This window comes from Rhinatrema bivittatum, chromosome 16, assembly GCF_901001135.1.
Source record: "Rhinatrema bivittatum chromosome 16, aRhiBiv1.1, whole genome shotgun sequence".
Classification (NCBI taxonomy): Eukaryota; Metazoa; Chordata; class Amphibia; order Gymnophiona; family Rhinatrematidae; genus Rhinatrema; species Rhinatrema bivittatum.
The window spans coordinates 58,881,498-58,894,805 of record NC_042630.1 but is presented as its reverse complement, the minus strand read 5'-3'; the positions used below and the strand labels follow the sequence as shown (position 1 = coordinate 58,894,805).

Below are 13,308 nucleotides of genomic sequence, written 5' to 3'. Positions count from 1 at the left end.
TGGAAATCCGATTGTTTTCGCCTCATCACTTTTTTAAGTTAAAAAAAAAATATGTCGCGTTTTACATATGCGTTGAAAACGAATGCACACCCCTAATGGATGGCCCACGATGGTGCCGGCCATCCATTGCTCCTACCATGTGACAGGGGCCGACCTGTCCAAACCTTCTCCAAACTGAACAGCAAACTGAAAGGCTAACTTCTTTAGCCTTTCCTTATAGGGCAGCCATTACATGCCCCTTATCATTATGGTCAATCTTTTCTGCACTTTACCTACTGCAACTATACCGTTTTTGAGATGTGGCAACCAGAACTGCACACAGTATTCAGGATGTGATCTCACCATGGAGCAATACAGAGGCATTATGACATCCATCCTTTTATTAGCCATTTACTTCCTAATAATTCCTAACATTCTGTATGCTTTTATGATCACCACAGCACACTGCACTGACAATTTCAATGTATTATCCATCATCATGCCTAGATCTCTTTCCTGGGTGGTAATTCCTAAGATAGAACCTAACATTGTGTAACTACAGCAAGGGTTAATGTTCCCTATATGCATAACTTTGCACTTGTCCACGTTAAATTTTATCTGCCATTTTGAAGCACAATCTTCCAGTCTCAAAAGGTCCTCTTGCAATTTATCGCAATCAGTTTGAGATTTAACCACTCTGCATATTTTTGAGTCATCCACAAATTTGATCACCTCACTCATTGTACCCCTTTCCAGAACATTTATAAATATATTAAAAAGCACTGATCCAAGTACAGATCCCTGAGGCACTCCACTGTTTACCTGTGAAAACAGACCATTTAATCCCATATTCTTTGTTTCTTGTCTTTTAACCAGTTTGCAATCCATAAAAGGACATTGCCTCCTATGCCGTGACTTTTAGTTTTCTTCAAAGCCTCTCATGTGGGACTTTGTTGAACGCCTTCTGAAAATCCAAATACACCTCATCTACTGGTTCACCTTTGTCCACATGTTTATTCAACTCTTCAAAAAGATTTGAGAGGCAAGACTTCAATTGGGTAAATCCATGTTGGCTGTATCCCATCAAACTAAGTCTATCTAAATATTTTGTGATTTGATTTTTATAACAGTTTCCATGATTTTTCCCAGTACTGAAGTCAGGCTCACCGCTCTATAATTTCCTGGATCAGCCTTGGATCCCTTTTTAAATATGGGGGTTACATTGGCCATCTTCCAATGCTCAGGTACAATGCATGATTTTAACAATAAGTTACAAATTAATTGAAATAGGTCTAACAATTCATTTTTTAGTTCTTTCACAAATTTGTAGACATTGTATAATATTTGATTTCCTTCCTCCTCTTACTGATTATTAATCTTTGATGTTTGTGTTGCGCTGGTGGTGGACCCTTGGCCTGAGGTGGGATTGATGCTACCTGTAGGACAAGCCCCATGGGTCCCCACTAACAGGAGGAGGAGCAGACTGGGAGATGGAAGTCAACTGGAGCTTCGCCAATATCAGCCCTCATTCCCCGCAGGTTACCGGGGCTGGCTGGTCTTAGTCAGGCCTCCATCAGATGACTCCCAGTGGGTATTTGAAGTAGGCAACCAGGGGCCAGCAGAGGTATCAGAGGGACCCAGATAAGTCCAGATGAGGCAGGGATCCATAGGGCGGCAATGATGTGCCAGAGAAGAAGAGTAGGTGATGCTTGGGGAACAGAAGGCCGAAGCCTAACAAGGCCAAGTCCAAGGAGATACCAGAGGCAAGGTCAGGAGCAGGCTGGAGCTGGGTCAGGTGGCAGAGCTAGGCGACACACAGTGGAGCAATGTTCAAAGCCAGGAATCAATCCAGAGCATAGTCCAACGAAGCAAGGGTCAAAGCCAGTAGTCAGTCTAGAGCGTAGTTCAACAAAGCAAGGGTCAAAGCTAATAATCAGTCCTGAGTGTGGTCCAACGAAGCAAGGGTCAAAGGCAGTAATCATTCCGAAGCAAAGGCTACATAGGACCCAGGAACAACAACAGGAACAGGAACAGGAACCAGGAACAAAGTCAGGAACAAGAGCCAGGAACAAAGTCAGGAAGGGAACGAGCAATGAAGCACATGACTAACATGGAGACCTGTTGCAAGGCAAGGAATGAGTGTTGGGCCCTCTCTTAAATTCCAGGGCCAGATGATGTCATTATCCAGGGTCGCGGGTTAGATTCCTGCCACAGCCTCTTTAAAGACCAATGAGGCGCGCATGAGCCTAGAAGGAGGCAGGACGCTGGATGGCGGTGGCTCCCCGCGGCACATGTGGGGAGACCCACCAGGAGCCAGAGAAGTCCGTAGAGGAATTGGGAGCACCCGAGGAGGCAGCAGGGGTGTGGGATACCATTGCCAGTGAGGACTGGCCAGGTCTGGGAGCCGTGCGCCAGTGGTGAGTAGACCCGGTCGCGGGCCTATCATTTATTATTATTATTTGCTAATCTAGAAAATACCTGGAATGTTTGCTAGTACATCCATTATGTGGACTTACTTTTTTGAAGATGGGTTATTAATTGTAAGGTTTTTCCTTTGTATTAATACATGAAATGCTTTGTTTTCTATCATGTAATATTGATTAAAACTGAATAAATATAAAGTTAATAAAAAGTATGAACATATATTTTTCATTAAACAATTATGTGGACATTTTATCAGGTGTAACTTGGCTGGGAAGATTTAATGGGATAATATTCAAAGCAGACTTACTGCTTAAATCTGCTATACAAAGGTGCGTAATTCATTTGATGATTTTATAATGTGTGATGTTACCAAATTACCCCATAGTATTTGTAACCTCTTCTGTCCTTTAACTTCCCTGCATTTCACTACATTTATGAGATTTAAATGATGCTGTCATGCTGTATCTTTTTCTTTTTGTTGCTAATGGCATAAACAAATCTTGATATATTTTTATACTGAAATTAACCATTTCAAAAAGTTTAAAGGAATATGTAATTCAGTTCAAATTTTTTGGCATTTAAAAAGTGCATCATAGGTTATAAAATGCTAGAAATGGAAAACAAAATCTCTTCGCCCTACCTGAGGAAATCTGTAAATCCCTGTGATTTGTGCTGTTGAATAGGATGGAGAAGACATCAAGTGACCAATGAAAGCCATGACTCTGTCCCTCTGAGAACAGCTGTAATTGGGAACTGCATCCTTCTTGACAGACAATATTCTCAGAGTGTTTAGTATTGAAATTCTGTCACTTATGCAGGAATCGTACATCAGGAATCCCAGAGTGATGTTGGGTAAAATGTCTGTGCTATTGTTGATCTCCTCAATGGCAAAAGCAAAGGCCAGCAGGTGTCGTAAATTATTAGTATGAGGTCTGTAGGAATATTAGTATTGTCAGTAATTGCACAACAATGCATGCATCTTATAATACATTATACTCAGTTCTAGAAATCTTCTTCATTGCACCGTTTCTATTTCTGCAGAAAATATGCTCTTTAATTAATTGACATTCTAAAAGGAATGTGGAACTGTGCTTGAAGAGTTTTGAAACCTTTCCCAAGAGAGCTCCATTCTCTGGCTGTTTTAGGTAATGTATTTCACATTCCTCCTTTGTAATGTATTCCATTCATTTGAATCTATCCTTCTAGTTTCCTGGCTCTATTTCTAACCACAAACATTTGGGTCTTTATAAAGGATTGATTGTAAGCATGATTTAAATGTTCTTAAATTGACATTTTAGGTTTGCAATGCATAAGGATAATGGAAGCTGTAAAGAAAAAAGAACGAGAAATGATGAATAAAAGAAGGGTGTTTCAGAGAGAATGTTTTAACGCATCAAGTCACACTAAAGAAAAGCCTGAAGGGACAGGGAAAGGTGGAAAATGTAAACCTACATAGCAGGTTGCAGTATTCAAAATGCACTCATTGCAGCTTCAGAAAAAGGACAGGGAGATTTAAAGAAAGAGAAATTCTCTAAGATAACATAGAAAGAAAGGTAAACAAGCTGAAAAAACATAAAAGAGACTCTTAGTGGCAGCTCCACCCCCTTAATTTACAATATTTTTGACTCATAAATACTGTTAACTAAGAGAACATAAATACATAGGAAGCTGCCATATTGAGTCCAAATGAGAGTCCATCAAGCCCAGCATCCTCTTTCCCTTCTGGTCAATCTGGGATACAAGTACCTGACAAATACCCAAACAGTAAAGAAAATCCCATGCTACTAATGTTTGTAAAAATTAGTAGCTATTCCCTAAAGCACGGATTTTAAAAGCCTGGCGTGCATACATTTTGGGGTTTACATGCGTGGCCGGGCCTTGCGCGTGCCGTACACATTTTCTAAAGGGCCCGGCCCCGTGCATAAACACCAATAGGTGCACAAGTGCCAAGCCCTGAGAAAGGGGCGGGCAGGGGGTGTGGTCTGAGTGGGGAGGGGCAGGGCAGGGTGGAGACTGACCGGGACAGCGTCCATTACCCGCTGTGCTGGGGAAGTGTGTGCTGGCAGTCGGCTGGTGTGCGTAAGTTACTTCTCTCTGAAGGAGCAGGTAATTTATGAAACAAATAAAATCATATTAATAGTTAGTATAGGTGTCAGGGAGGAGAGAAGGACAAGGAAGGTTAGACAGGGTTTTAGGGAAGTTCCCTTCCAGTGTGCTTCTTAATTGGAGGGGACTCAAAGGCCCGACTGTGTCGCCATGCGTCATTTGCAAAAATGCATCCCTCCTTGCACATGGCACCCGCAGATGTGCACACGGATTGTAAAATACACCACATGTGCGCATGGCCACCAGGTTTTATAATATATGTGTGCCAGCGTGCACATGTTCTAAAATCGGCGCTTTCATATGTGCGTACGCTCATCTTTTAAGATCTACCACTAAGCCATCTTGGTTAATAGCAGTTTATGGACTTCTTTTCCAAGTACTTGTTGAAAACCTTTTTTAAAAACAGCTATTCTAACTTCATTAATTGCATCCTCCAACAATAAATTACAGAGCTTAATTGTGCATTGAGAAAAATAATTGTTTCCAATTTGTTTTCAATATGCTACTTGCTAACTTCATGGAGTGCCCCTAGCCCTTGTATTATGTGAAAAAGTAAATAACCACTAGACATTTGCAAATATGTATCAGGAATGCACAGGATGTTCACCCCCAACTCTTCCTACAGACCGGCCTCCAAGAATTCATTTCAAAATGATGTGCATTCCTGATCTATATTTTTCACCCAAGTTTCTGGTTTTACAGAAATTATTATTCTGAAAAATCCCAAAGTCGTCTGTTGTTTGTCCAAAAATAATTTGGGTGAATATCTTCCCTCCTTTCTTAAGAATATTCTTTACACTCCTCTTTTAACTACATATAATTTCATGACTCCCACCACTGATATTCTTACTCTCCTTATTTTTCTCTCTCTCCCTCTCTCAAATCAATCTTAGTCAAACAGTTGTGGCCATCAGGTGATACCCAGAACAATGCACTTTGCAAAGACATTAAGCTCTGTCTTAAAAGCTCTGTCACTCACAAACACAGTGGCACACACACAGGAAGGCACTGGCAGACAAACACTCAATAGACAAGGCACAAGCACACACATACACACACACACAGAGCACCCTCCCCACACACAGGCAGAGGCATCCATATTCCTCCCTAAAACACACACACACACACACACACAGCACCCTCCCCACACACAGGCAGAGGCATCCATATTTCTTCCTAAAACACACAGAGGTACAGGCAAATACATGCTCGCGCGCACACACACACTATTAGAAATATAATGAACCCAAATAGGTGAAAAATAAAGCCGATCAACCTAGAAGAAAGTTGAGAAAAACTCACTGTGATGTCACATTGCTTTCATTAATATGATCATCATATAGGAACGCCTTTTAAATTCATGACAGTCAATAAAGTTTTTAAATAGACTTCGTCTTGAGTAAAATCATCAGTCATATCAATACAGAAGTTTTTTGCAAATAAGTTTTGAGAACATTTTTTAGACTGTGCCAATAAAATCACAAAGGAGTAGATTTTAAAAGAAGCGCACGCATGTCCATGTGTGCGGTTCCTGGCGCATGCACATGGATGCATCAATTTTTTAACATGCATGTCCTAGTGTGCGCATGTTATAAAATCTATTGGCCATGCACATGTGCAGGGAGCGTGTGCAGGAGGATGAATTTTCTAGTATTACTCACGGTGACACAATCAGGCCTCCCCCAGTTCCCTCCCAATCCGCTCCAGTTAAGGACTGTTAGGGAGTTTCCCTATCCCCCTACTTAACCTCCCTTCCCTTTCCCTTTTCCCTTCTCCACCCTGACCCCTACCTCCTACCTGTCTATTCTTTTATTTTGTTTCCTTACTCCTCTGTAGGAGCAGAAGTAACTTGCGTGCACCAGCCAGCATCCCAGGAACAACAGCTAATGGGCACTGTCCCGGCCAGCCTCCATCCCACTCCACCCTGCCACTTCCCACCCAGACCCTGCCCCCCTCCCACCTCTTTTTCAGGGCCCGGCACTTGTGTGTGTATCGGCTTGCACATCCCTAGCGCCTCCTTTATAATGGGAGCCCATGAGTGTCGGCCGTCCACCAAATTTATCGGCGTCAGTTTCCCAAATGGCGCACAGCCAGGGGTTTAGAAAACAGATGTTTGTCCGAGGTCCATTTCCTGCATCCGACTGCTATCGATTTCTGAAATCTTAAATTTTTTTTTCTCCTACTTAACATTGCAACAATATTAACTAGGAGGCTGTACAGAAAAGACGTTTTTTCTGCTATTCTGTACTAATTTTAGGAGCTTGCAGCAATTTAAACTTGCTCCAGACAGGCGATAATTTCTGAGCACAAAAATGTGAGTCATAGACAGATTTCTTTTTGTTTGTATTTGAATAGCTAATAGCCTCAATCACATGCATTTGAATAGGATGAGAAATATTAGTTTCAATCAGCATTGGTCGCGCATTGTAGAGGCTCTAATCCCCTTATGGCATAAAGGCATTAGATAGCACCTATACAACGCACGTCCAACTGCAGGTTATACAGTGCACTCGGCTGAGCGCACTGATTGCATCGGCCCCTTAGTGTTTTCACAAATTTTTCAAAAGGTTTCTGTATTATTATTATTATTATTATTATTAAATAACTTTTATATACCGACGAACGTTGGGAACATCTCGTCGGTTTACACAGAACAGAACTTAGCAACAGGCTTTACAATTATTGCATAATTATATAAGGAACATTAAAAAATATATAAATAACAGAGTAGATTATACAAGATTATACAAATAGCAGATTAGATTATACAAGTAGAAATTATATACACAATATGTTGTCCTGATAAAATACACTTTAGAGAGGGGGGGTAGATAGGAGGTGGAAAGTAAGTGGGGGGGAGAGGGAAGGAGAGAGGTTAGGAATTGGAGAGGGGGGGTGAGAGAGATTGGTCTTCAGGGGGGGGTGAGGGATTGTGTGAAAGTTAGGTGTAAGAGTGTTTGAAGAACCAGGTCTTCAGGTTTTGCCTGAATATTTTGGGCAAGTCTCTTGGCGGAGGGAGGTGGGTAGCTTATTCCAAAGAAGCGGGCCTGCTAGGGATAGGGCCCTTTCGTTTGTGGTGCGGAGTTTAGTAAGCTTAGGTGAGGGGGTGTGTAGTGTAGCTAGATATTGTTTTCTAGTAGGTCTATTGCTGTTGTGAAATGAGAAATGTTCTTTGTACCAGTGCATGTTCTGGTTGTGAAGAGATTTGTGTATTAGTGTGAGGGCTTTGAAGGTAATTCTAGATGCTACGGGTAACCAATGTAGATGTTTGAGTACCGGGGTTATGTGATCATTTTTGTGAGTGTTGGTGAGTATCCGGGCGGCTGCATTTTGGAGGAGTTGTAAAGGCTGTATGGTGTTTTTAGGCAAACCTAATAACAGGGAGTTGCAGTAATCTATTTTCGTTAGTATGAGGGCTTGTAATATTGTGCGGAAGTCGTTGAGATGTAGGAGGGGTTTGAGTCTTTTTAGGGTGTGCAGTTTGTAGAAGCAGTCTTTGAGGGTATTATTGATGAATTTCTTGCAGTTGAGGTGACAGTCAATGGATACGCCGAGGCTTCGTACATGGGTGGGGAAGGTGAGATTAGTGGTAGGAACATTGTTGTGTGTGAGTGGGGGGAGTCATAAGAAGGGTGGGGGTGATGTTGGGGGGTGATAAGAGGATGAGTTCCGTTTTAGTAGCGTTGAGGGCGAGAAAGTTGTTGGATAAGAGGCTGCTAATTTCAGAGAGGGCGGATTTCCAAATGTCCATAGCTTTGTGTATTGAGTCTTTAACCGGGATAAGTATCTGCACATCATCGGCATATATGAAGTGCGGAAGGTCAAGTTTAGTAAGGAGATGGCAGAGGGGGAGGAGATATATATTGAAAAGCGTAGATGATAGTGATGAGCCTTGTGGTACTCCTTGAGCGAGGTTGTGCGGCTTGGAAGTGGAGTTTCCCATTTGTACGCTAAATTGTCTTTCAGCTAGGTATGAGTGGAACCATTGTAGAGCCAGGCCTGAGATGCCAATGCTGCTAAGACGTTCTAATAGGATTTGATGTTTGATGGTGTCGAATGCAGCGGAGATGTCTAGGAGAATGAGGATGTGTGAGAGACCTTTGTCAAGACCTCTCAAAATTTGGTTGGAGAGTGAAATGAGTAAGGTCTCTGTGCTATGGTGTTTGCGAAAGCCAAATTGTGAGGGGGAAAGGATGTTGTTTTCATCCAAGTAGTCTGAAAGCTGTTTGTTTATTGCTTTCTCAAGGACTTTTGTGATTAGAGGCAGGTTGGAGATCAGTCGGAAATTGGTGAGATCAGAGGGGTCGAGGGAGGGCTTTTTCAGTATGGGTTTAACAATGGCATGCTTAAGGTTTTTAGGGATACTGCCAAGTTCAATGGACTTGTTTATGATGTTTGTTATGGGTTTGGCGATGATCCCGAGGATGGAGAGGAGATGTTTTGTGGGAATGGTATCTGTAGGGTGTGTAGAGGGTCTGATTTTTTTAAGGATGGATTCGATTTCTAGGGATGAGGCGGTGTCAAATGATGAGAGATTGGAAGTGGATTGGGGTTGTGTAGTATCGTTGGATGTTTGTTTGAGGGGGAAACGCGACATGATGTTGCTGATTTTATTGTGGAAGAATAAGGCAAGTTCTTCACATTTTGTCTGGTTGTTTATGTCTGGTATGGTTGGGGTGCAAGGTTTAGTTAAATTGTTTACTAATTGGAATAGGGCTCTTGGGTTGAATTGTAGGTGGTGTATGCGTTGTGAGTGGAAGTCTCGTTTGGTTTTATCGATAGCTACTCTGTAGGAGTGCATGTAGGATTTGAATTTATTTAGTTGGGTGGTGGAGGGGTCTTTGAGCCATGCTCTTTCGAGCTTTTTTAGAATAGATTTCATGTTTTTTAGTTCTGGCGTATACCAGGGTTGTTTGTGTCTTTGGGACATGTCAATTGTGCGTTGTCTAAGGTTCCTTTACGGCCAGTATGGCCCCCGGTGAGGGAGTCATGGGCCCAGGCAAGGACTGCTCTACGGGAGCGACTTGGGACGACAGTCTTCCCTTGGAAGGACACCAGAGTTGCCGCGAGGCTCACCTTTGTGGGGTCAAGAATATCCTGTGTAGTGTCCGGAGTCTCCTCGACCTCAGAGGAGCGCAAAAGCGCATCAGCTCGGATATTCTTAGAGCCGGGTCGGTAACGTAAGGTAAAGTTAAACCGATCGAAGAACAGAGACCATCAGGCTTGCCTTGGGTTCAGGCGCAGGGCTTGCCTCAAAAATGCCAAGTTCTTGTGGTCAGTGTAAACTGTAACTGGGTGGTTGGCCCCCTCCAACCACTGTCTCCATTCCTCCAGAGCGAGTTTTACGGCTAGCAACTCTTTATTGCCAATACAGTAGTTGCTTTCCGCGGCGAGAACTTATTTTGAGAAGTAGGAACATGGTAACTGTTGTCCAGAATCGGAGTACTGGCTATGTGCTTCCCCTATGGCCACATTGGAAGCATCGACTTCCACCACAAATGGCCGGCTAGAGTCGGGATGACGAAGGCAGGTGTCCAGCAAAAAGGATTCTTTGAGATCCTCGAAGGCTTCGCAGGCGGAATCAGGCCAATCCACCGCATTGGCTCCCTTCCGGGTAAGGGCAGTCAAAGGAGCCAGAATGCGGGAGTAATTGGGAATAAAATGTCTGTAGAAATTGGAAAAGCTGAGGAAGCGTTTCAACACTTTAAGACCCCTCGGCCGAGGCCAGTTCTTAATTGCAGCCACTTTCTTGGGATCCATTTGAAAGCCGGCTGCAGAGATGATGTAGCCCAGGAACGGCAGGGACGTCTTCTCGAAACTATATTTCTCAAGTTTTGCATACATACTATGCTATCTAAATATTTGGAGTACTTGACAGGCATGCTGATGGTGTGAAGGCAGGTCCTGGGAGTAGATTAGAATATCGTCAAGGTAGACAATTACGCAGGTGTTCAGAAGGTCCCATAGCACCTCGTTCATCAGGTGCTGGAACACCGCCAGGGCATTACATAAGCCGAAAGGCATCACAAGATATTCATAATGCCCGTCTCTGGTATTAAAAGTGGTTTTCCACTCGTCTCCAGGACGAATTCTGACTAAGTTGTAAGCACCTCGCAAATCCAACTTTGTAAAAATCTTTGCTCCCTGGAGCCTATCGAGGAGCTCCGGTATTAGCGGAAGGGGGTAGCGGTCCCGCTTAGTAATAGAATTAAGCCCTCAATAGTCAATACACTGTCTCAGCGAGCAGTCTTTCTTGCTGACAAAGAAGAAGCCTGCCCCTGCAGGCGACTTGGATGGGCGAATAAACCCCTTGGCCAGTTTTTCTGAAATATATTCAGACATGGCCCGGATTTCAGGTAATGACAGGGGATATACCCTTCCTCGAGGGGCATAACTCGGGTAGCAGGTCTATGGCCCAGTCATACGGGCGGTGCTGTGGAAGAATCTCCGCCTTGGTCTTGGAGGAAATGTCCGTGAAGTCCTCATAAGGACTAAGGGCAGAGTGCATCAACAGAAGTCCGGGAGCCTTAGGCATCTTCATACAATTGGCAAGACAGAAGGGGCTCCTCTTAACAATCTGTAGTGTATCCCACTGAAACGTGGGTGAGTGCTTCTGTAGCCACGGCAACCCTAGCACCACGGGGTGGACGGCCTTCTCCAACACTAAAAAGGCTATCTCCTCCGAATGGATCACCCCGGTGCAGACAGTAATGGGTGCCATGGACATCACAATGGGGCCTGTAAGGTGCGTCCCCTGGATGGAGGTAATTCGTAACGGGACCTCCCGTCTATACGTGGAATCCGCAACTGGGAGACTAAGTCCTGCAGGATGAAATTACCCCCTGCTACCGAATCCAGGTATGTGATTGTCTCAATAGACCCTCCAGGGTATTCCAGGGTAATAGGCACGGTACATTGAGGAGCTGTAGCACAGCCTACGAGGAGCTCCTCCCGACCTCCTAGGCTCTTGCGTTTTCTGCATGCTCCTGGCAGCATGCCAAGAAATGGCCTTTCTGGGCACAATACAAGCACAGTCTCAATGAACGACGATGTTTTCTCTCTTCAGCAGAGAACAGGGCACGTCCCAGCTGCATAGGTTCTCAGGTGGGGACGTCTGTGTGAGAAGTCTTAGGAGAAGACTCAGGTCTCACAGAAGCAGAAGCGGGGCTGCGTTGGGACGTCTGCTGCTCCTTGGCCCTTTGTTGTAGGCGGCAAGCAATGCGAGCAGCCATCTCTATCAAGGCGTTGAGGTCCTCCGGCAGATCTCGGGCAGCAATTTCATCTTTAATACGTCCGGATAGACCCTCCAAGAAGATGGCCTTAAGGCTACCTGCATACTCTGTTTTTAATGTAAACCGGTATGATTTGTATCTGATACAAGAATGTCGGTATATAAAAATGCAAAATAAATAAAATAAATAAATACCATCCTGCCAACCTACTTCCTGGGCTAAGTTCTGGAACTCCATAGCATAGTCTGCCAAGGAGCGAGCCCCCTGACGGAGCTGTAGCAGTTCAGACGTAGCTGTAGCTACTCGAGCTGGCTCATCAAAAGAGAGCCGGAAGTTCGAGATGAACTGTTGTAAATCCACTAGCGAGGAATCATTATGTTCCCAAAGGGGGGAGGCCCATACCAAGGCCTTCCCATTAAGCAGGGACAGGATATAGGCTACTTTCACCGCATCCGTGGGGAACTGCCGGGGCAGCAGGGAGAACCGTATGAAACATTGGTTCAGGAAGCCGCGGCAGATCCTTGTATCTCCAGTGTAGCGAGAGGGTGCCGGTTGCTGAGTCACGGACAAGCCTTGTCCCTCAGGCGCCAGGCTAACGGCAGGCAGGGAATCCAGACGAGTGTATAGTTGTTCCACTGTAGCTGCCAGTGTATCAATGCAGTTTAGGTGCTGTAGCATTCGCTGGGTCATCCCAGGCAGATCCGGGGCACCAGTCACATCCACCAAGTCCATGGCATTGCAATCTGTTGTGGAGTCTCAGTTTAGTGGACCCTTGGGCCGACCTGCAAAAGACTAGGAATGGTGTTCAGCTGTCTCCAGGTAAACACAGGCCGGGAGACAGATGTCAGGCAAGATGTGGACGAAGGTCTTCACCCTGGAAGCTGGTGCTCCCCCGGGAGAAGCCTGTAGGAGCCCAGCTGCTGGGACTTAGGTGAGGTTTCACCCCTGGAAGCCGGAGCCCCCCCGGGAGGAGCCCATAGGAGCCCGGCCGCTGGGACTTAGGCGAGTTGTGGAACCGAGACAGGAGCAAGCAGGCTGGTGAACTGGAACCGGACAGAACTGTAGCTGGACTCGGGAACTGGAACCAGGCAGGAACTGTAGCAAGACTCGGGTACTGGAACCAGGCAGGAACTGTAGCAAGCAGGCAGGAACCAGGCAGGTACTGTAGCAGGTAGGAAAGGAGCGAGTTCAGGAAGACAACCCACTCCGGGGCACGGAGCAACTAGGAACCGCAAGGTAACCCTGTTGCAAGGCAAAGACTGAGTGTCCGCGGCCGGCTTATCAAGGCCGCGGCTTCTGACGTCAAGAATTGGGCGGAGTCACCAATGGCGGGAACGGGCCTAGAATGGCGTCCAACTTGCGCGCACGCCTAGGAACAGGGCGTCCATCGGAGGTTCCCCGGCGGCGTTGCTCCCATGGGGAGCAACGCCGCCGTGAACTTTTCCAACAGAAGCGGGAACGGGTCCAGGAACATGGAGGTAAGGGCCTGGTCGCAGCACTCGTGACCGGGATGGTAACAGTAGACCAGCCTTAATTCAGCCCTGTTGTCCTGCACTGCTTTTGTGGG

The 13,308-nt window shown here is 45.2% G+C and overlaps 1 protein-coding gene across 1 annotated transcript in view; it reads right to left on the bottom strand.

Moving 5' to 3' along the window:
- LOC115077729 (vomeronasal type-2 receptor 26-like) overlaps nucleotides 1-9,656 on the bottom strand; it is a 187,645-nt gene extending 177,989 nt beyond the window's left edge. Inside the window, exons 1-2 of the mRNA XM_029580016.1 lie at nucleotides 9,586-9,656; nucleotides 3,044-3,335 (exon numbers count right to left, since the gene is read on the bottom strand). Coding sequence (XP_029435876.1) covers nucleotides 3,044-3,335; nucleotides 9,586-9,656 — 363 coding nt within the window. The remainder of the gene's footprint in view (nucleotides 1-3,043; nucleotides 3,336-9,585) is intronic.
- Between the last annotated feature and the right edge of the window lie 3,652 nt (nucleotides 9,657-13,308).